This window comes from Pholcus phalangioides, unplaced genomic scaffold, assembly GCF_987345545.1.
Source record: "Pholcus phalangioides strain wild (caught in Gottingen) unplaced genomic scaffold, Ppha-v1.0 ptg000031l_1, whole genome shotgun sequence".
NCBI classification, from domain to species: Eukaryota; Metazoa; Arthropoda; class Arachnida; order Araneae; family Pholcidae; genus Pholcus; species Pholcus phalangioides.
In genome coordinates this window covers 2,303,640-2,327,686 of record NW_028301621.1, presented here as the reverse complement: position 1 = coordinate 2,327,686, position 24,047 = coordinate 2,303,640, and the positions used below count along the sequence as shown (strand labels likewise).

At 35.2% G+C, this 24,047-nt stretch overlaps 1 protein-coding gene across 1 annotated transcript in view; it reads right to left on the bottom strand.

Annotated features, from left to right (window-relative positions):
- The window catches only part of GlyRS (glycine--tRNA ligase), a 45,888-nt gene extending 22,748 nt beyond the window's left edge, over positions 1-23,140 (bottom strand). The window contains exons 1-10 of the mRNA XM_089253027.1: positions 22,729-23,140; positions 18,687-18,788; positions 18,462-18,564; positions 14,683-14,824; positions 14,337-14,425; positions 13,827-13,903; positions 12,258-12,403; positions 10,733-10,882; positions 3,782-3,944; positions 1,229-1,393 (exon numbers count right to left, since the gene is read on the bottom strand). Coding sequence (XP_089109153.1) covers positions 1,229-1,393; positions 3,782-3,944; positions 10,733-10,882; positions 12,258-12,403; positions 13,827-13,903; positions 14,337-14,425; positions 14,683-14,824; positions 18,462-18,564; positions 18,687-18,788; positions 22,729-23,058 — 1,467 coding nt within the window. The 5' untranslated portion in view covers positions 23,059-23,140. The remainder of the gene's footprint in view (positions 1-1,228; positions 1,394-3,781; positions 3,945-10,732; positions 10,883-12,257; positions 12,404-13,826; positions 13,904-14,336; positions 14,426-14,682; positions 14,825-18,461; positions 18,565-18,686; positions 18,789-22,728) is intronic.
- Between the last annotated feature and the right edge of the window lie 907 nt (positions 23,141-24,047).

Below are 24,047 nucleotides of genomic sequence, written 5' to 3'. Positions count from 1 at the left end.
GTGCAAAATGTGTAGATTACAAGATCCGATGTAAATAAGGCAAGGTGAACCTGTTTTACTGCATTGTCCATCATTTTTTAAAGGGATTTGTTCACATTTTACTATTCAAAATGCTAATGTAATCATTTTTGACAAATGAAGCACTTCCATTTCTAGCTCTTTGCTGAGCATTGTAAATATTGTTTATGCCTCTTCATGCCTTAAAAATACAGAAGACAACTGAATGCTATTGGGTAGCATCAGAATCACCAAACCTAGAATAGGCCTATGTATCCAACTGCTTTGAAATGCAAACTGTTGCTTCACCTATTTGCACCATAATTTTGAATGATGAATGTCAGTTACTGTCCAAGACCAAGAAGTAATAAATACAAAATTATTTTTCCATCCAGACAGAAGTTTTTTTATGACTACTATACTTGTTGAACCCTCAAACTAAGCAAATGAAAAATTAATCAACCAAATGGTCAACATACACCCCCCCCCCCCCAAAAATGATAAAATTTCTGCTTTGGCAGAATCATTAATTGCATTCTTCAACATTTGTAATATTTGGCAATATATCAATGATTTCCTGCTCAATTAAAATAAATTACACAAATTTTGTTGATAGGATTTGGTGGAAAAGTAGGACAAAAACTAGAAAGTAGGACAAAAGTAGGACATTTTACCAAAAAGTAGGAAAAGTAGGACGAGTGGGAGCCCTGCGTTGATGCATATCTTATTTTCCCTCACTTATTCCACTTACATTTGATATAATCGAGATACCACTGTATATTAGAAAAAGGATGATGTGTTAGGTACATTTTCTTCACAACAGATGCAGACTTTCAATTACCACAAATGAAGTTTTACTTTTTATCAGCAAAATTTATTGATAAAAGTACTGAAAAAAAAAAAATCAGTTTTCAGGCTTTTATGGTTTTAAAGTCAAGAAAAGATTTCTCACTCATATACATGAGCAAATAAATCTATCTATAAATTTTTTGTGTGTGTGTGTTTTCTTTATACAAATCTATAAATTTAGACTGATCGTCGCCAAATTTTGTATATATACCAAACAGGACCAGACTAACGGTTTGTCACTTTTCAAGCCTTCCAGTAATTAAAGCAAACCTGGGCAGTGCCGAGTATTATAACTAGTGAAAAAAATGAGTTTCGTACAGAATCTTGAGTATTGAAATATAAAAAAAAATCATTGTTTTTAGCATCAGTAAATTATACTCACATAAGATGTTTTAACTTCAGCATCCCAACAATCAGTTGCATAATGAGCCATTTCATTACTCATGTGCTGTCTGAATCTCAACCTGGCATGATCAACACCAACCTTTGTCAGAAACAAATATATTCTGGCCATAAAATAACCTAATGTTTCATTTGCAACAATTTTCTATGAACAGAGAAGAAAAAGAAAAAAAATCCAATCAAATTTATTTAACTTCTGAAAATAAAAAATTTAACACAGACATCCGTATGAAAAAAGAGTTAGATAAATGATACATACAAAAATTCAAATAACAATGACAAGACATAATATAATGGGACTCCATACATTATAATGTGCACAAGCTACGAGTGATTTGCGACAGTCTTAAAGAGGTTTCACTGTGGCTGAACATGTATATGACACATAATTTCACTGCTTGGCATACAAAAGGGGACATTTGGCACCCTATTTTAAAATCAAAGTAGAAAATAATTCACAATAAAAAACCTTAACACCATAATAAAATTAAGGAAATACATTGCTTTCACTAGAAGTTAAAAATAAACACCATGCAACTTTTTATAATTTTAATTAAGCCCACTTTGTTTTAGAACTAGTGAATACTTCACAAAAATCACCAACAAAAAAAGACAAATACACAGAAAAGCAAACAAAAATACAAAATTCGTAATGCGTTTTCGCATATTGTACATGCTGTCTTCAGAGAATAAATATAACCATATAACCACTATACTACTCTCTCTCTCTCTCTCTGATTATGGATCCCACTTCCACGGATCCCCGCTGACCATGGATAGTTGATTACTCCCAGCTGCACAGTGGAAAAAATATATATACATTAGAGTCAAACCTTGTGATAAAAATGCACCTGCATAGAAGTCTACTGTAACGTTCTGATTGGCTACTTGCAAAATGGAGCTATTTGATTGGTCTATTTGAATTTTTTTACAATTCCTGCTCATAGGCGGAGATAGACTTGGAAGTCTGGGGGGGGGGCAAGATGATGATGTCGATTCATCTATACATATATGCATTAGATCTGTCGACTTCACCTTTGATGCTGGGGGGCATTGCCCCCCACCCCATATCTCCGCCCATGTTCCTGCTTGTAATGAACCTTGAACCTAAGCTATGCCGCTGTGATTAGTGGTGTTGATTTATTTATTGTTTACTAATGTATTTTTGAAGATAGGAATACATGTACTTTCATAAAAGTTTCAATTAGTCATGGACTTCACTATCTGAAAAATATAGTTCTTTAATATAGTCAATGCCTTCAAAATAATTTCACTGCCAAACAAAAAAAATTTAATTCATGTTCTGAGAAAATTTTTATGGTTTTAGGGGTATATTGGGGTTGCTGATTACGAATTTGGCATTGGTGTTGTCAGATTGGTTCTAGTTTTTTACATAAAGTGAAAATGAAATTCTAATGGTAATACCTTAGTAACATACAAATTACACACTAAAACTGTTCATTATAAATAAATTTTCTTTCTTTCTTTCAAACTGAGCACAAGTCCGGTCTATCACCATGAGCAATTTACTACAGATTGAGCTGTGCTGAAAGTATGTGTGTGTGAAATTTTAGTGATAAATAAATATACAGTAAATCATTGGCAAAGATATTTCAGTGATTTTAGGATGATTTTGGGATGCTGATTCTGAATTGGCATTGGTTTTGTCAGATTGGCTCTAGTTTTTGAGATGAAGTGGAAATTAAATTTCAATGATTTTCAATTTAGCAAATATAAGCACCATACAAATACAAATACAAATACAACGCCACAACAGGCAAAATGCCCAACGAGGTGGCTGATAAAAAGATGCCCATAAAAATATGGTTGTCATATGTTTCAAAAATACAGCAACCCAATTAAAAATACAAATCACATTGTTAAAAGTATGCATTATCTATAAAACTAAAGCGAATTCGACAAAACCAATGCTAGATTCGGAATTAGCACCTCGAAATCATCCTAAAATCGCTGAAATATCTTCGGCAATATTATTTACTATATTTATTTATAACGTACAGTTTCAATGTGATTTGCATGCTGATTATGGTATTACTTTTGAAATTTTATTTTCACTGTATCTCAAAAACTAGAGCCAATCTGGAGCCAATCATCTGGAGATGTCTCAATCTAGAGCCAAAATCATCCTAAAATCACTGAAATATCTTTGAGAACAAAATCAGTGTTGAGAAGTGTTATAAATAAAAGTTAATTTAAATGTATTAGAAATTTTGTATTTTTCAAATGCATTTGCCTTTTTCGTTGGTGATTTCTGAGCATTATTGAGAAAAGTTTCTTTATTCTTCCATAATTTAATACTTAATTGCGAGCAATTTTTCTTTTAAGCTGCCCATAAAGACATGCGTTAGAGAACACACAAACACTGTGCATATAATGGCATTTCACTACGTTGTTACTTAGCTTAGAGTAATAGATCAGCAGATGTAAGATTGATAATCATGTAGGACAATATTTGCAATATATGTAAATATATAAAAAAGTTAGTTTTAAACTCTAAAAACAAAATTAATACCTTATTAACAGCATTGCCAATGCTTGTTAGTTCTGCTGGTTTACCATCCATTTGATTGCATGCAGAATAAAGTGAAACTTCCAAGTTCTGAATATCAGAAAATTTTGGATGGTCTTTAAATCGAGGATCCACAAAATGTTCAATTTCAGCCATAGTAAATTCCCTAAAAAATAATAAATAAAAAAACAATACTCAGAAGAAATATTCTTTACCGCTTTGGAAGAAAAAAGGGAAGGGGAAAATTAACTTTTGGAAAAAAGAGGTCGAATTATGTTTATATCAGTAAAAAACATAAATTATGAGAAAGGGAAAAGAGCTTAGATTCAGGAAAAAAGATGGGAAATACAGTAAAAAATAGCACAATAAAAATGATAAAATATGTATGCGTAATTATAGCAGGACTCCTATACAATGATAAGCATCAAAAAACAGTATCAATCTCTAGTCTCAGATCCCTTCCCATATTGTTAGTATACTCTACACACATCTATAATGATACTTTTATTCTAGTTTCTTGTGCACTATTACATGCATAGCAAATACAGTCAGCCCCCCATATTTGTGGGGGGTTATGTTCCAGGGGTGACTACAAATATAGAAAATCTGCGAATAACTGAAACCATGGGTTTTTTTGTATGTATATATGTCGTTTATTGAACAGCACGAGAAGAGCAGGGTGACACAGAGATAGAAGGGAATGTAAAAGAGGGTACAGCAATTGTTGGCAATGTTTTCTGAAAGAACATTGTGATTTCTGTTTGCAGTTTTTTCTTCTTCATATCATCAAGTATGCTGGAGTAATGTTGGCAAGGCTTCTTCTACCAATTTTTTTGCATGTGAAGAACGTACCATATAGAGGGATCTGTGTCATGAAAATAATCTATTGTTGATTTGAACTTGCGAAGCCCTTTCGCTATGTTACACATGGTGAACTTGTCATCCACTTCTTTATCTTGATGTTCTTCATCTGGTACCGCTTAGGAGCAGTCAACTGCATTGATTCCTCCTCGATCAATGCTGAATTGCTCGTTCTTTGAATTGCTATTAATTAGCTGTTTGACTTCTATATCCATATCATTGAACTCTTCTCCACCCACCTGTTCCGCTAACGTGACAATGCATTTTATTTCAGTTGGCTTTGCAGAAATAGTTGTGTCCTGGAGCGCACATTGTGGCAAAAGGTTAATTCAACCCGAGGTCACTGTTTCTATCTCAGGAGCTGCCATGGCTCTATGCAACGTGTTTAGTGCACTCCCAGATTCTATTTTTAACTTCAAGTTTTTTGACAGCAAAAGGAAATAAGTCAATACCAGAATTCAAGTCAAGACATTTATTCAATCACAAGAAAAGCAAACAAACATTGTTACAAAATTGACCCAAGAACTTGCTAACGACATTAAAAATTTAATATAACGTTAAATAAAGAATATTTAAATATATCACAGACTTTTTTCACATATTGCATTTATCTGAATGTGGTTCGGAACTTCGGCATACCAGTAGAGGAAAATCGCTGTTTCCACACGACTTCGAAAGTCCAGTTTTGAGGTGGGCATCCGGTGAGCAGTAGACCAACGGAAGCCAATTCACAATGGTCCCGAAGTGGACGAGGTGTGCTAGGGGCTGTTTAACTACACTTTGAGACACATCATCTAGAACTAGCACAACATCGGATCCAAGAGAACCCGGTGAGGCTGGTGATGCAAGTCCGTAGGTGAAACGAATGTCGGACGCCAGCCCAGAGAGTGCCAAGGGCCTAGGATTGCAGAAGGTTGGAAATCAGGCTGCGATGAGGCAGATGTTGAGAACAGTCATAGTCACCCCATCCATCGCACGTGGTTGGCGATACCAACTAGACCGGGAGCTCCAGGTGTAGAGGCGTTCCCATCGTCACCTAGCTAACGTTAGGAGAGCTAAGTCACCGCTCATATATGAAGCTACTATTTAAAAGAAGTTCGGACCTGCTGAGACACAAATGAAGTTGGAAACGTATCCTCTGATGTTTTTCTAAGTCTAAGTCTAGAAGAAGTTATGTTACATTTAAACTGATTAGTAAAAAACTAGCACCATTGTGCTACAACATCGAAGAATTCCACTCATAAAACGAGTGAGGTGAAATGGAATGAAATGCAATGCGAACGTTCCACAAACACAATCCGTATTTATACGAATCATGAAACAAATATTCTTGGTCCACTTGGACCACCGAAATACTCCGTCAGAGTAAGAAAACTATGACGTCACAACAAGAAAACGATGACGTCATAACATGAAAACTATTACGTCATAACATGAAAACTATTACGTCACAACGTACATTTCAACATAATTTACATATAATCTCAGTATATTAGTATAAACAATAAAATGATGTTCGGCAACATGCAAGGTGAACTGACCAGGTTCACCCAACATGACCAACAACAATTGGAAAAGTTTACCAACATAGGTCCGCAGCCATCCGCCGGCAAACGAAATACTTAAGCTAAATATCTTCAGCTGATTGATCGCAAAGTTCATGTTGATTACCTTCATCAATAGTTGGTTCTTTTTCCTCTTTCTTTCTCAAATGATCTGCATGAACACGTTAATCATCTGCAGTTACATAAGACAAAGTTCCTGTTCGATGACTGTGGATTTAGAGGACTTATTCCTTGGTGTAACCATACTTTGTCACTAACATTGAATTCTCTGTACTGTGATCTTTTATCATGATAGAGTTTGGACTTGACACATCGTTTATATAATCTGGTTTCAGCCTGTTGAATAAAGTACACAGTTTACTGTTGAGGAATAGCTTAGCAGGAGTATCATTTGTGGCACGGTGTACAGTTGCATGATAATTGAATGAGAAGACTTGTAGTTCGTATTCTTGGTCTTCAAACTGGTTAGATGCTTTTCTGAATTTTGTCTTGAAAGTGTGAATTACTTGCTCTGCCAATGGTATGTTCTGAGTTTTTCTGACATGTTTGACTCCATTTCTGTTACAAAACTCCTTGAATTCAGATGATGTGAATTGTGGTGCATTGTCAGAAACAATTATGCGACAAATTCCATACGAAGCAAACAGCTTTCAAAAATGTTTAATCACATGAGCTGATGTAGCTTGTTTTAGTATTCAAGCTAATGATGAAAAGCCAATTATTTCCATTCACCTGTATTAAGTCTACGTTTACTCAATCCCAAGGTTTGCTTGTGTTATTCCATAACAATAGAGATGATTCACAAATTTTTGGATTGTTTATGTTACAGCCCAAGCATGTTTTCGCCACATGTTATATGTCACGGTAAATGCATGGCCACCATACTGACATTCAGAATACTGATTTTATGGAAACAATGGCAGCGTAACCTTTACAAATTTTCTCCATTACACAGTTATCCAACTTGTTTGGTATTATAATGCAATTATTCAGCATTAAAATCCCTTGTTCATAAGACAGTTCATGTCATTTCTCATAACATAGATACAGGTTCTCATCCAATGTGTTCTTCTGTGGCAATCCATGTTCTGTATGTAAAATAACTTTGCTTAGAAAAGGATCTTTTTCTGTTTGACATTTGAGCATTCTTTGTGTTAGAAAGAGCTTGTTTATTTTTAGGTTCACAACTCTGTAGACAGCTGCACTGCTCTCAAAATCACTGATGCTTTTTTTCAGGCAAAGATAGTCAAGATAATGCATCAGGAACACATATTTATTACTAGGTAGATGTTCGATTTCTTAATCAAAAGCATTCAGAGTGATAGCCCATATAGTTAATCTTGAAGCAGCTAAATGAGGTACTTCCTTATCAGTACCAAGAATGAGTTCGAATGGTTTGTGGTCACTTTGTATAGTGAAGTGATTGGCTATCAGGTACGCTCCATTTGTAACTTTTGTTCTTTTGCAGAAGTTTGTGTAGGAGTGCCCAAAGCATTTGCAAGTTCTTGAAGAATCTACTGTAGTATTTCACTGAACCTAAAAAGGATTTTAGCTCTGGGACATTTGTTGGTGCACTGAGAGCTCTTATTCTGTTGCTATCAGGCAGAATACCGTTTTTGTTGATTCTGTGTCCCAAGAATTTTATTTTCGATTTGAACAGCTACAATCTTGACTATTGTGCCTTCAAGCTTACCTTTCAAAAACTATCAAACAATTAGAGAACACTTGATGAGTGTTCTGTTGAATAAACTAACTACTACTACTAAACCACACATACACCTCGTTCATATTTCTCTGCGGAGCTTCTAACGAATTGGTACATATTTGAATGTGCATGTCCGTGTTGTGTACCTAATGTGAGGCTTGTTGTAGTGCTGCCATCTGCTGCCTATTTTTTTAACTATGAGTGAAGTGTAATGATTGAAGATTTTACTGTTGTAGGCTTGTTGCTCTCTGTGGTGAGACTTTTTAATGGGGAGATTGGCTTGCATTTGCACCTCGAAGTTGGGAACCACAGAAAACCAACTTCAGCCGACCACCACTGTGGAGACGTTGGGGTTTGAACCCGGGAAATAAACCAACTGCAATATTATCCTGGAACCAGATTAATCTCCCCATTCCAACAAGGAACTGATCCATCAGTTTCTGGAAATTAATTGGAGTACATGCTATTCCAAATGGCATGCTGGTACAATGTGTGTCGGAAGTGAAATGAAGTGATGTATAATAATCGGATCGGGTGAAAAGGCCATGGAGCCGAAGAGATAGAAGGTTGTTGACTGTCAGAGATGAGAGATGTCGGACGCTCTGTAAATACACGTCTATGTAAATAAATATGATTATGAGCTATTCTCGTTGGCTCTGGTGTATACTTAAATAGTGATATGTCTAGAAGGCCAAGCGAAGCACAATGTAATAACCCCTATGTGTCAAATTAACCAGATACTTCTGAACATTTGTTGGCTTTTACTTGAAAAAATGTGTCCTTCAGATCGATGACACTAAACTCAACACAGCCATTCAAATTTGCAACAACATCCTCAAATGTAGGATATGGATATGACTCAGTTATTATGTAAGGATATATTGTGGATTTGAAATCCCCACATAGACGAATTTGTCTGTTTTTCTTTGTGACGTAAATGACAGGAGAAGCCCATTCATTAATTTCATTGTTTACATTCACTTGTTCAAGTGTTCCATTTTGTATGAGTCTATCAATCATTGTCTACAGTAACACACAAGGCATAAGGAATGGGTTGCGCTTTCATAATTTTAGGAACTCCATTCTTACTAAGCTTGATGTTGACTTCAAAGCTATTGACTGTTCCCATATATGACTGATATCAGGATATTCCTTGAGGATTTGTGACATCATTTCTGTTGGATCTGAAACTACAACGTATACAGAATACGTCGGTTCAGCAAACACCATCATGAGATCTTTTCCCAGTATAGGAATACTCTTTCCAGGCACCACTGTGATGCAACACGCTTTGGTCGTTCTACCAATTGTAATGTTCACTTTCACATCACCTAGTGTAGCAATAGGTTGGTCACGGTATGACAACAGTTGTTTTGACTTAGACAACATTGGTTTCCTGATTTTGTTATAAAAATAAATTCTGGGATGAGGGATTTACCTAATCCAGTGTCATGCACTCATGACCATGCACAGGGCATTTTTGGCTTTACATTTCTCCCCTTCCTGTGTTTTGCTCTTCCACAATGGATGCATACCTTTTGCTTGTTGATACAAAAAGCTTTGTCTTCTTTCCCTTATGATTGGGCACCATCGCGATCTGCTTTGGCCTTTTTACCTGTCAATTTTTGGCTATGCGATTGCGGGTGGTTGTGTAGTAACAAGCACCTGTTTGGGCTTAATTGCAGATTCAATAGAGTGGAATATAGTTCAGTAGAGTGGATTCATAGTTGACAGCTGATTTCTCAACTTCATTGAGTGTCACAGCTTTGTCAGCATGTTTGCAAAGTAACAATTCCCGAATTTGCGAATCACTGATTCCCAGAATGAGTTGATCCTGTAGACACTCATCCAGATTAGTTTTGAACTTGCTATTCACTGCTAATGTTTGCAGAGTCAATACATATTCCTTGACTGTTTCTCCACTGTGGGGATATCGTTGTCTGAATTTAGTTTGCTCCGCATGTATGTTCATAGCTGACTTGTAGTAAGAGAGCAAAACATTCCTTGATCTCGGCATAAATTTTTTCATCTGGCAAGACAGGATCTAAATTGTAGTTCACTAGTTTGAAAAGATGATGCAGAGGAATATGGACAAGGTGCATGCGTGATTTAGTAGTTTGAAAAGATGTAGTCCTATGCATTGGAGAATAAGATCACATATATTAGCATTGTCCGTGTTAAGAAAACCTGTAATTCCAATTCAAAACGTCAAATGTAATAGCGTATATCATCTTTTCTGACAACAAGCTCATCAAAATGAAATTTGGTCAGATTGAGTGGAGTTGCTGTTTTGTTCTGATCTGTTTGCAGCAGTACATGTTGTTCTGTCATCATCTTGTTTGGTCTTCACCTCGTCATAAAATTTGTTTTATTATGCTAAAGTTACATAATTAATTCAAGGCTAAATAAAAAATAGAAATGTTTCATTCTTGGAAAATGGAACAGCATGTTTGTTCTCCTTATTGTTTTGCTATGTTCTTCCTGGATGTTACCATCGTCTGTCTAGTAACACTGTTTTTTTCCGGTGTTGCCAGATACCCTACACCCAAAATGTGAGGGGAACAGAGGAGTGATTCGTTCATGTGTGTCAGTATGTTGGAGTTATCAACTGCACCCATTTGAAAAAAATTAAGTTAACAAAAAAAGAAATCTCTACAAAATGTTTATGAAATTTACACAAAAAATTTTTTTAAAGTAATTTAACTTATTTTTAAGGAATTCATATTGTTTTAGAGCACATGACTACCATAACTCATATCGAAAGACACACACGCACACTTATCTGATTTAAAAAGAAAAAAAACAAGCATTTAAATAAATTACCTAACTCGAATGAGACCAGATCTGGGAGATATTTCATTCCTGAATGCATTGCCAATTTGTGCAGCAGCAAAAGGAAGTCTACCTTGATTAAAGCCTAATAAACGTTTGAAATTTACAAATATTCCTTGGGCTGTTTCCGGACGAAGATAACTATTGAAAAATAATTTAATAGAAAAAAAATTCATTAAATATACAGGGTGAGTATACATAAATACACTCATAGTAATACATAAAATTTAGGAATAAGAGAAGGAGAATGAAAAAACAATGCACAAAATCATTTCAAGAAGGAGGCAACTTTTATTATTTCAAGCGGAAAATTCCAAATTTCTCTTTTTTTCATGTTTCATCTTTTCGAAGGACAATGTACATGTTACAATTAAAGTGATATTCCAGTGATTATGTATAATTTCCTGTTATTATGAATAATCAAAGCCCATTTCTGTAGGTTTAATAAAATTTGTTCATATAATGAGAATTTATCCCATTTATCACTGACATATTTAGTAAGCATTTTGTTCATTATATAGGGTGATTCAAAGATTCAAAAAATATGGGAAAACTTTAAAAGGTGATAGTACACACCAGTGCAAACAATTGTCATCAAAGAATGTATGGTCTAACATGAAACGCAAACACACTAGCGCAATTTTAAACAGCTGCTCTGCAAACATTAAAATGGCATTCCTGTTGAAATTTACTGGGAGAAAAAGAATACCATGCATGCAAATGTAACCTGGGGAAGAAATCGTATGCAAATCTGCATCACAGTGAATAAAAGGTGCAGATTCAGCATCACTAAAGTGTGGCATCATCCCATACACTACAAATGTTAGAATGGTAACACGTTGGAATAACTTCACAGGGCTAGCATCTGCGCCTTTTATTCACTGTGATGCAAATTTGCGTATGGTTTCTTCTTCTTCCCCAGGTTACATTTGCATGCATGGTGTTCTTTTTCTCCCAGTAAATTTCAACAGGAATGCCGCTGGCTTGTTTCATGTTATACCATGCATTCTTTGATGACAATTGTTTGTATTGGTGTGTGTACTATAACATGAATAATGTGATCTTCACGTATTCTCAAGGGATCATCATGATCCATCCAGGGAATTTGTTAGTGTTAGGTTAGTAGACATCCATGCCCGAACCAGGATTCGAACGCAGACCTGCACAGTGAGAAGCCAGTTCCCTAACCACTCGACTGCCAGGCATCATCATCATCTCTTAACGTTTTTCCCATCCTTTCTGAATCACCCCGTATAGTTTCCTCATAACCTATAAATCCTTAAGTGCATTTTTGGTGCTGGATTCTGAGAGACACAATTTTCTCTATTTCGATAAAATACATTTTATATATCACGAATAGAAAATTCAAACATCATCTTGTTTCCATGCGATCTTTTTGTTTTCTGATTAATATCATTATTTGAAATGGATTACATTACTTTTAATTTCAAAAACAAAAGTAATATAAGATGATTTAGTAACTTTTCAACCTTTCTTTTCGAAAATTTATACATACCCTTTTAACATCCCAGTTGGTCCAATTGAAATATTGAACATTAAGTTGAACTCCACAGCATCAGATAAATCATTCCCAGTATTTGGTGATTTAATGTCAAATCTTCTTAATATCTCATTCATTTGTTCCTTAGAACAGCCATCTAACTGCAATTGAAATAAAATTTTACAATACATTAAATTTTCCACTGAGAAAAATACTATTCCATTTTTCCTATCAGTGTCAAATGAAAATGCATTTTTTTCCTACCCTAACACTTGATTTTATCATATCAAAAAATAAAAATGAATATAACTGATTTTCAAATTCATTTCTAAAAATTCTGATGTTAATGTTCTAAAATATCCTTTGGAAAAAGCTGTAAAAGCTCAATGTATTTGAGCTATACTAATTCACCAGCTGTAAGGCGAGTAAAGTGGCTGGGGCATAAGCAGGTTTCATTTAACCCAGTGAGTTTCAATTACATACAAATACAATGCCACAACAGGCAAAATGCCCAATGAAGTGACTGAGAAAAAGTAATGTCATATTTCTCTCTTTTATTGTGAACCAAAGAGAGTAGCAAGATAAGTAGCTCCTCCCTTCAACTTCACTCACTAAGACAACAGCAAGTAAACCAGACAACTTTATTCACAGAGCAACTCAAATAGCAGCACGTACAACCTCAAGCGAGTAACTGATAAACTCACCAACTATAATTTAGCCTTAACAACTCTCATTCATAAATGCATACAATAAAGTTTTTTTTGGTTTATATATTTTTTTTTTCTACCATGCTTTCAGAATCAATTCATGCAAATGATAACAAAGTAGAACCTCAATCATCTAACCCAGCGATGGGCAAATTACTAAAATTTAATTTTTCTCAATGTTTTCCAGTTGGCATCAGGAATGGTATAATTTAAGCAACTTAGACACTAATGTCACCTATCGGTCATTAAAGAAACATCGAAAGCCTTTTGCTCTGAAAACTTCTTTTCCAATTAACAACAGTGACAAAAAATGTATCAATTACTTATGGTATATGGCTATCATATTATGCATTCAATTATAACTATTACAGATGATATTCAATCTTTAAAATTGATTTACATTTGTTTATCTGGGTAATTTCTATTCACTGATGTAGGTTTGTTCTAATTACAGCAGATATAGAGGTTATGCAGTACTTCATTCACAAACCTGGCCATTTTTGTTGACCACTATATTCTTTAAAACCAATATTCTGAAAATGAGTGACCAACTTGATTCAGCACACTGCTTTAGTACTAACTTTTGAAAAAGTTCATATAATTCCTCTTCTTTTTGCACTGTGGTACAAGATATTATCAGTTTTGTTTTTAGTTTAGCCTAGGGATTTTCAAAACTTTCTAAACTCAGTTGTGTGTATACACATCAGACAATGCAAGCAGTAATTAAATACAAGGCCACAACAGGCAAAATGCCCAACATGGTGGCTGAGAAAAAGATGTTAATAGTAAGCGCATGTAACATAAGTTTAAAAAGACACAATTCTTCAACATTTAACAAATATTAATTTAATATATTGATGTCTTCAATTTTTGCTACCTTCACAATGATGTCCTCATATTCTGCCTTTTTCTCTTGTGTAGTAGTTTTATCAGCCATCAATTTTTCTAAATGTGCTGCAAATTATACAGAAAGTGTCTGATGAATTTTTATGTAAAAATATATTTAAATACTCAACATTTTAATTTTTATACAATATTCAAAAGAGTCAAAAAGATATAAAAGCACAACTTCATATACCAGAACTAAAGGCCCTTTTGCTGGTCTTAAAATTATATCTTAATAAGAACATAGGAAAAAAAATTCACACCAGAAATCATTAATAAAAATACATTAAAATTAAGGAAAAGGGAGCAATACCAGTAAACACATATATATAATATTGAAATTCCCCATGTATTTCTATCCTTAATTTTCACTAGTGATATCAATAAAAAATGTTTTATCTCAAGTGAAAAAAATTGCTTTTGCACAAATTCTAACAATAAGTATCTTAATTTACCTAGATATAATATTGAACTAGAAAGAAAAATTGTATTTGTTATGTACCTTTAATTAGATGATCAAGTCGAAAACATTCACCATTCTTCAAGTCTTTAACCATCAAATCTGCAAAGCGATCCACATGTCCAGAAGCTCTGAAGTAAGACAAAAAACATAAATGACTGGTTACCAAAGGAAGATGAACACTAGAAAGAAAATTCACGTGACTCTGTGGAGAATCCCACCCCTACCCTCTTTTTGATATTTTTTGAAGAGAAATCCTGAGGCATTCTACACTGAGTGCATAATTAACCGGTTTACCTTAAAAAATAACAGGAAAAAATAATTTGCTATAACACAAAGCAAGATGAAACAGTAACCTAAATACTTCTAAAATAACTTGATACATTACTTCAAAACAGCTTCTGGAGTGAGGATAGAGCAGTCAATTTCCAGCATCTGTTCTTCAAGAATAAAATGTGAGCGCCACAAGTTCAAAATGTTTGTTTTCATGGCACAACCCATAGGCCCAAAGTCATACTGTCCAGCAACTCCTACAATTTTTAAGCATTATCATTAGAAAAAAAAAAAAAAAAATCAACAAAAGAATTAATTTTCTTGAGTAAAATTAAATTAAAAAGATAATTTTAGCATTAAATGTTTAAACTGAATTATTACCAGAAAATAAAAAACAGAATGAGGAAATATAGCAAATAAAAACAAACAATCAGTTTTTTAATTTGCTTAAAATTAGTGACTTATATCAACATCATGAAGCAGTCTATAAAAATTTTGAAGGAAAAATATATACAATATGTTGAAAACTTATGCAATGTAGACAAGTCTAGCAACTTGTGTGCCAGAAATATATATATATATATATATATATATATATATAGGGGACTTGTGTCGCCCCCCCCCCAAATGATCAAAAATTAAAAAAAAGTAGTACACGTACAGTAGAACCTCTTGATAACGGGGTAACGGGGACCAAAATGTTTGTCCACTAATGGGGAGGTGCGACATATAGCGAATTCTTGTTTATAAAACTTTCATATTTATACGATGTTTGGCTTCAATAGTAATTGGTTCGTATCATTTGGCACACAGGGATTGAGTTATGAAAAGAGACTTTTTGAATATGTTTACATTGGATGAATGCAGGTGTCGAGGAGATATGATCGAAGTGTTCAAAATTTTCAATGGGATGGATAGGATGGACCATGAACATTTAGTACACCGTCAATCAACTGCTTTTACAAGGGGACACAAGTATCGATTGGTACGGGACAATGCGAGGTTATGGTGTCACAGGGAACTTTTGTCTAAAAGGGTTGTCAATAAATGGAATAGCTTACCCCCGGAGGTAGTAAATTGTAACACAATTGACACGTTTAAAAAGAAATACGATAAACATGTTGGGGTAAATCAAGAAGCTATCTATACTTAGAATAAGACAACCATAATATTCTTTATGGGCACTGTATAATATTTTATCATGTGTATCTATTGTTTATAATTTTTGATTGTGTTTTTAATTGGGTTGCTGTGTTTTTGAGAAATATATGACATCCATATTTGTTATGGGCATCTTTTTCTCAGCCACCTCATTGGACATTTTGCTTGTTGCAGCATTGTATTTGTATCATCATCATCAACCATTTTCAATCCACTGCTGGATGAAGGTCTCCTCTAAATTTTCCCATTCTGCTCTGTCTGATGCTTTAGCCATCCAGTTGATTCCTGCCACTTTCCTGATGTCGTCGATCCATTTTGCATGGGGACGCCTTCTCAGACATTTAACACCACAGGGTACCAATCTAGAATACTTGTGGTCTATCTGTTGTTCTGTCTTCTTACAATATGTCCAGCCCATTTCCATTTAAAACGTTTAATTCTTTCCATGATATCATACACCTTTGTATGGTTCCTTATCCAAGTGATTCGTTTTCTATCACTCCTTGTGATGCTTAGCATACATCTTTCCATGTTCCTTTGTGTTGTCTGTAGCCTTTGTATCGTCTTGCTTGTGAGTATCCATGTTTCAGCTCCATAAGTCAGTGCTGGTAGCGAACACTGGTTAAAAACTTCTCTTTTCAGGCATAATAGCATGCGACTCTTCAGAATTACACAGTTTTTGCCAAAAGTGCTCCATCCAATTCTGATCCTTCGGTTTATTTCATTAATGATTCCGTTGTCCATAGTAATTTTTTGTCCCAGGTATACATAACTTACTTCTTTTATCCCTCTGGTGTTGAACAAGATTGTCTTCAACGCAAAGGGATTGAACATAACTTTAGTCTTTTGCAGATTTATTTTCAAGCCCACCTGAATACTTGCCTTTGCAGTTCTTGCATCATTTCTTCTAGTTCATCTGAATTACTGCTGATAACAACAATATCATCTGCAAAATGCAAATGGTTTAGAAATTCTCCATTTATTTTGGTTCCTTTTTTATCCCAATCCAGTTTTCTGAATACTTCTTCTAAAACAGCGGTAAAGAGTTTTGTTGAGATAAGTATCACCCTGTCTGACTCCTTTTCCAAGTTTAATCTTTGCTTTTCCTTTATTCAAACGAATCGTTGCAGTTGCTTTGTCATATATTTTCTTGATGATATTGATATAAATCTTCTCTACCCCAATTACATCTAGAGCTTGGTTGGTTCATATATGTTAGAGTAAAAGTGATTGACTACTCTCTTTACTACTAAATCACACATGAACCTCGTCTACATTCCTCTGCGGCACTTTTAACAGATTGGTACATTTTGGAATGTGTGTTTGTGTTGTGAACCTAACGTGAAGTTTGTTTCAGTGTAAAGATTTTTATAGTGCTGTCACCTGCCACCTATTTTTCGAACTATGAGTGAAGTGTAATATTGACTATTTTACTGCTGTAGGGCACCAGTTAAAAGTGATTGACTGGTGGCACAATCACCAATTGTCTCGATAAGAATGAAATTTCACAATTTTTATCACTTTTACCAGCGATTATGCATAATTCTGAAATAAAGTTGGAAAGACTGATAAATATGAAAAAAAATTACACCTTTCTTCTCTTCATTAAACCAATTAATTATTTTTACCCGTACATGAAACATGCACTACACATATTTTGCGATAAAAATTAAATTAAGCGTGAAAATATATTAAGCGTCAATATATACTACACTATCAATATGCCCTGGACGGATTATGTAATCCCTTGGGCTAATATATAAATGGTAATATATATGTTTTTTTTGTTTGTTTTTTTTTGTATATTGCGTCTGTATTATATGTTGTAATATGTGTGTGTGTAATAAATTTCAATTTCAATTTCAAATAAAAACATTCATTACATTATCAGTCTTGTAATGTTGGCTTTCTTTACACTTATCAACAAACAGAACCAACATTACCATTTGAATTCACCATCCTGGACCATAGTCCTGAAAGCAGAATATTTTGTATTGTTCTGCAATGAACCCCTGGCTAAGTGAAAATGTTCTGCTGTAAAAATTCCCCCAACAGCATTTTCTACATTTTTCTTAAAATTTTTCCACATTGTTCTGCGACGTATGTCACAGATTTTGGCATACTCTGCTTTGGGGGAAATGGTTATGTTCAGTTAATTAAGTAATTAATTGATGATTTATCATGTTCACCAATACAAGCTTGGGATCAAATGTAATCTTAATTGAATATGATAAATACTCAGTTTATGACCAAAAATTAATAAATTAGAGTTCACCTGATTTTACTGTCTACAATCCAGAGCCTCTGTTAACGGGGACTGAAATGCATTAAAGACTTATTCCACGGGACCAGGAATCAGTAAAGTGTCCATTAGGGAAGGTTCCACTGAATTTTTGTAAAAAAATATATACTGGAATAAAATACTTGTAAATACAGTTTATAAACCAATTTCTCTTAATTTGAATGTTTTTGTTTTTTTTCAAGTTGGTAACTCAAACTTTCCCTGGAAGGGATTCCTTGTGCTCCTTTTCCCCAAACCTTTTGTGCCCTCTCCAAAGATTGACTGTGTATATATATTGACTCTCTGAGAACAAGCAATTACTCGTACTTAGAAAAAAAAGAGAGGGTTCTAAAATAATTTAAATTTAAAAACAACTTGCCAAAGAGAAAAAGTTCACTAAACACAAGAAAAAAAAGACTTAAAAAGATGTGAAATGAGAACATTTTCATAACCTCCATAGATTGAAAATGATTGGTCAAAGAAAAAACGTCTTTTTAACAAATCTTCCATCCGAGCTCTATCAAAACCTGCATCAGGTGGGCACAACTTGAGCTCCTAAAATATTTACAATAAACAACAAAAACTGACTTAATTTCACTAATGCAACACTCCAAACATATATTATCTTGCGTAAAAATATGAAGAAGTCTCGCTCATGAGCCAAAAATAAAAAAAACCTCATCTTCAAGAATTTTCTTCCTGGCTTTCAACTCATTCACCGCTTTTTTCACATCCAATTCGGGTGCTCCATTGCTCTTCAGAGACCGTATGATATCACCCTAAACATGAATTTGATCAATTAACAAAAAAATATTGCGTTTGCAAAAGAAATGATATACTACGTGAAAAAGGGCTCAAAAAATACCACCAACAATGTGACAATAACCATTACTTCATGAAACATTAAAATACGAGTACCTACATACTACAGTAAAACAAAACATGATCAGGTCACAATGGTGATTAAAACATTGGTATTGCAACCTAAAATCTTCTACATGTGATTAACTTAATGTCTGGATCTGGAATAACACTTTTTTTTTTAATTTATGGTAGTATCCACCAATGTTATAAGGCAACAATAAGTCAGAGGTGGACGAATGAAACAAAAAGTTTAGGCACCAGATAAATTTCTTAGGAGCCTAGCACATTTTTCCTCAGAAAGTGGTAGACTCGATGACATAATTTATAGGAATTTTGTGTTGTTGCCAGACTCCAATTTTAGGCAGCAACACAAATTCTTTAGTTGCCATGGAGACCTGAAGCTTGATTTTTTTTGGAAACACTGCAATAAGTAGAAACAATATACAAGATATACAGAAGACTGGATGTTGTGAAGATATTTATTATTTGAGATGTTAATTTTTTAAGGAAGGAAAAAACTCATCTCTGCCTCTACCGGGAGAGATGAGTTTTTTCCTTCCTTAAAAAATTAACATCTCAAATAATAAATATCTTCACAACATCCAGTCTTCTGTATATCTTGTATTAACAAGTGGAGAGCGACATTCACGTCAGAAACAATATAATTCTTGAACTAGGAGGAAAAATTCTTATCCTTTAACACAGTGGTTCTAAACTACTGATTTACAGAAAAAAATACTGAATTTTTTTTTTAGAAAAAAATTCTATGGCAGAGCTCTGCAGGCCTTTTTAATTATTCATCAAATTAATAAAATCATTAATGATAAATGTCTAATAATTTTTTTATGTAGTTTTTTATTTTATTTTCCTCGAGCAGTCGCGGAACACCGGTTGAGAAACGCTGCTTTAACAAATTGAATTCACACCTCCATTTTTTTTTTCAATCAGTCAAGTCCTGCAATAAAATACCCTTGTTCTTATTATAAAGGGGACAGGATGTGTTTCCAATAAGAACAAAAAAAAATTTTGGACGCGAGTAAATACCTCCACAGTGCCCAAAGGCATTAAAGTGTAAAAAAGGTTAAAATATCAATGGCCCTATGCAGGGATTGACAAATTGAAAAGAATTTAAGAGGCAAAAATTTTTTATAGGTACCAAGAAACTTTTTCCCAGTCCAAAATATTAAATTTTTCTACTTGTCCAGGTCTTAGGCCCCTTTCACATGGAGCGGATGCGGGTCCGCATACCCTTTCACGCGAGCACTAAAGATGCAGACGAATCGCCCGCATCTTTAATTTGAAATTCGTGCATAAAAACTATTTTTCAGCGATTTTTCTAATTATTTTTCTCCTTCACCCCTGATTCAGTGCCCATAGGCAGCCTAGAGCCATTCTTTGGCGGTTTAATCTAGAGCCACATAGAATATGGGAATAAAGATGTCTTCATTCCGATCCTCACAAGTAGTCGATGGGAGAAAATGTCTTAAAAGATTTTGAAAAAAAAAATCTGTCTTTTCGGAAAAATATGAAAGAAAAATTCCAAAAACATCCAATGTTCGAAAAATCCAATCCAAAACATTTGATGAGGTGAAATATATATGAGGTTTGCTGAGGAAAAATATTCATCTTTCTCTTTTTTTTTTTGAACCAAAGAGAGTAGCCAGTAGAGTTTCGTAATGAAATTTTTTTAGTTGGCATGGCGACCTGGTGCCTGGGACTTGGCCCTGGCCTAGTGTGAAAACCATATAAATCAGTTTGGTTAAATTTTTCAGGAGAGGTAAAAAACATGTACACCACTGGTATCAGCTAGGAGGGTTTTTTCAATTTCAATGATAAATTGCACAATGTACATTAGTGATGATATGCTTTGCCTGATTGATGAGATACACCCAGTGCCGTCTTAACGCATGGGCCCATCAGGGCATGGCCCGGGGGCCTCAAGGGAAGAGGGGCCTCAGAGAAATTAGAACCGGTTGTGAAATTTTCGAAAATTTGTCAGGTAGGGCCTCAGAAAAATCACTTGGCCCGGGGCCCACGATGCTCTTAAAACAGCCCTGAATACACCCCAAAGCAGAATGTTTTGCACTGTTCTGCAACAAGTTCTTGGCTGAGTAGAAATGTTCTGCAGTATCCCCAGTAAAAATCCCCATTAAAAAAAAAGTGTTTTTTGCACTTTTCTTAAAACCCTTCCAGATTGTTCTGCAACTCATCTGAAAATGGAGGGCCCGGGATCAATTCCTGGTAGAGATCGAGCTGAATTTTTGTCGAAGTGGTGTGGTGGTAGATGCTCATCTATCACTATTAAGGTTGCCTACTAAACCATGAATGCACCTCATCCATATTCCTCAGTGGAATTTCTAACAAATTGATACATGTTGGAATGTATGTGTACGTGTAGTGAACCTAATGTGAAGTTTTTGTTTCTGTGTAATGCTTATGTATAGTGCTGCCATCTGCCACTATTAAGGTTGCCATCAGGTCCCAGGTTCAAACTGAGGGAAGCATATAGATAACAAGATATTTTTTTCTAATGAGCTTGAGGCAACCACCGATAGATGGCACCTTCATTTCTAACTAAACTCGTTAATGAGAGTAAATTGCAATATATTGATATGGCCAGAGTTAGTGTTTGGTAAAGTAGCAGGATGTTCTGCGGTAGCACCGATTGTTCCGCAATGTACGTAGCAGATTTTGGCACATTCTGCTTTGGAAGAAGATATGAGGACTCTACTTTTTTCCGTACATACAAAAATCTTATTTCTGGAAAAAAATTGAGATACAAGGTTTCATCATTTGGCTAATGAATATGAGAGTTCAAAGGTAATATTCAAAAGGCCAAACACTGTTGAAGTTTTAAACTAAACAATTTTATAAATTATAAAATTAGCTCACACAAATCATTTGTCCGAGAATGATGTCACTCTGCACTATTCAATCCTAATCCTGTTTAGTGCACACGAGCTCTAAGGAAAGATTGAGATATTCGTTGCTTTTGTAGTCTAGTGCAGTGTTTCTCAACTGCTGGGGCGCGGCCTGGTACCAGGCCCTGATATCATTCATACCAGGCCATGAGTGATTAGCTGTTTAATTTTCCATTGGTCGTGTGTTTGACCGGGCCTTTGACTCACAAAAATGAATGAAACCGGGCTGCATGCTTGAAAAGGTTGAGAACCACTGGCCTAGTGCATTTGCCAGAAAAGTGAAAGGGCATGGGTTTGATTCCCCACAAAGGCAGTTGAATATTCTCTCTTTCCTAAATATATCTTCGCATTAGCCAGCTGTTAAAAAACCTTCGTATAAAATCACTTGCACTACAATGGATGCCTCTTCCACTTGGAGCATTTTCTCCTTCAGCAAGACTTATTTTTGTCGCCCAAACTCTTAATACCCATCAAGATTTCCCATTTAAAGCATTTTCTCACGAACAATGTTTTTTTGTGACAGTTTTTGAAAACGGGATCCACTGTATTTCTTAGGTCATTGACCTTATGACCCTCTAAGCACGAATTCGTCACGATTGAATGAATATGCCACAATAATAATAAAAAGAAAAGAAATTTGGTTGTTTGGGATGCGAGAGGTTTTACTTCATTATAAAAGGCACATAAAAAATGAAAAGGATGAGAATTTCAAACCAATAATGAATAGATGATGATCATTTTTTCAGACACATTTATAAAAAGAGAAAAAACTAATCGCAAATAACACTTTTGTTCGCATGTTTCATAGCTTTGGGAGAAGAGCAAAGTGTTTATACACATGAAAAACAGCGCCTCTCTCCACATCACCACATTTCACTGGTTGGTGATGTGGAGCGCACGCGATTTTTATTTAATGAGAATGAAAAGTGTTGACCTGCTCCTTGACGGCGAGTCGCAGCGGTGCGAGTTTCTTTTGGACGTCCGGATCATCCATCGTCCTGACAAATTTGAGCTTGTAACCAGTGAGTCGATCTCTGGCCCAATTCTTCGGCAGTTTTGCGGACGCGTAGCCTTTGCTGTGGTCGATGACAAACGGCTGAACAAACGACGACCGGTGATGCACCTGCTTGCGATCTCTTAAATTGGTCCTCCTTCGACACGACACAGATGAGCTGTTCCGATGAGTGGCTGTGACGAAATTATGCTTCAACGTTAGTAATAATCCTCGACTACTACTGGTTATTAGAAGCACACGCGTGCACATCTGACAGTCACCATCAGCAAGTAAACAAACGGGTTTCGCCAAAAGACCTCGTTTTTCCTTATATTCAGTGATGGTAACCTCGTCAAGCAAAATTTCCCTCAAAAATTTCCCTTTTGACTAAATTTTTCCCACACATTCCGAAGTTTTTGCTGCCATCTATCGGTGGAAATATGTAATCAATTATTTTACACTAGAAAAGCATTGTTTGGCATTTATGTTTTTTTTTCAACAGAAATTCTTTTGTTTGACCAAATTTCAAAATTTCCCACAAACGCCAAGAAATTTCCCATATGGACCAATTTTGGCCAATTTTTCCCACGAATATGGGAAATTTCCCACGAGTTACCATCACTGCTTATATTTCTTCTCAATGCGTTTTTCCCGATATGATTTCTCGCAACGTAAAAAACATCGATGTTATGAAATTCAGCTGTTATAAAGGCAACCTCTAAAACAGACACCACTGAGCCAACACCTTCTAGGCTCTGCTTTTTCAGACCACCAGACCAGAATGAAATTTATTTTCCCGGGCCATCTGCGGGCTTACAAATTGTAGCCTCGGGGACTACGTGTGAAGAGAAAGACAAGGGAGTATGTTTAAGGTGTGTTTTGTGCATGTGTAGAGGAAAGTTTGTCAAATTCAGGATGGTCAGTTAACTTTAATGACTGGCCTGGTAACACGATTGCAGGTAAATTGCGCCACAACCTTCTGCTAGTAGCAGGGCCGGGCTTAGGAATTTCGCGGCCCCTCCAAAAAAATTTTATGAAGTCTCTCTGATCGATCTGTAGGGCTCCTTCGAGTTGTGAATAATTCTCTTTTATCTGATGTATTATTTGGAATAATTACTATTGTTTCTGTAGTTGAAACATAACTACCTCGTTGTATTATAGTGAAAAAAACTTTTTTTATATTCCCACATATGCGGGGCTCCTCCAAGTGCGGAGCCCTGTGTCGCCGCAACTGTCACACACCCTAGACGGGAGGATGA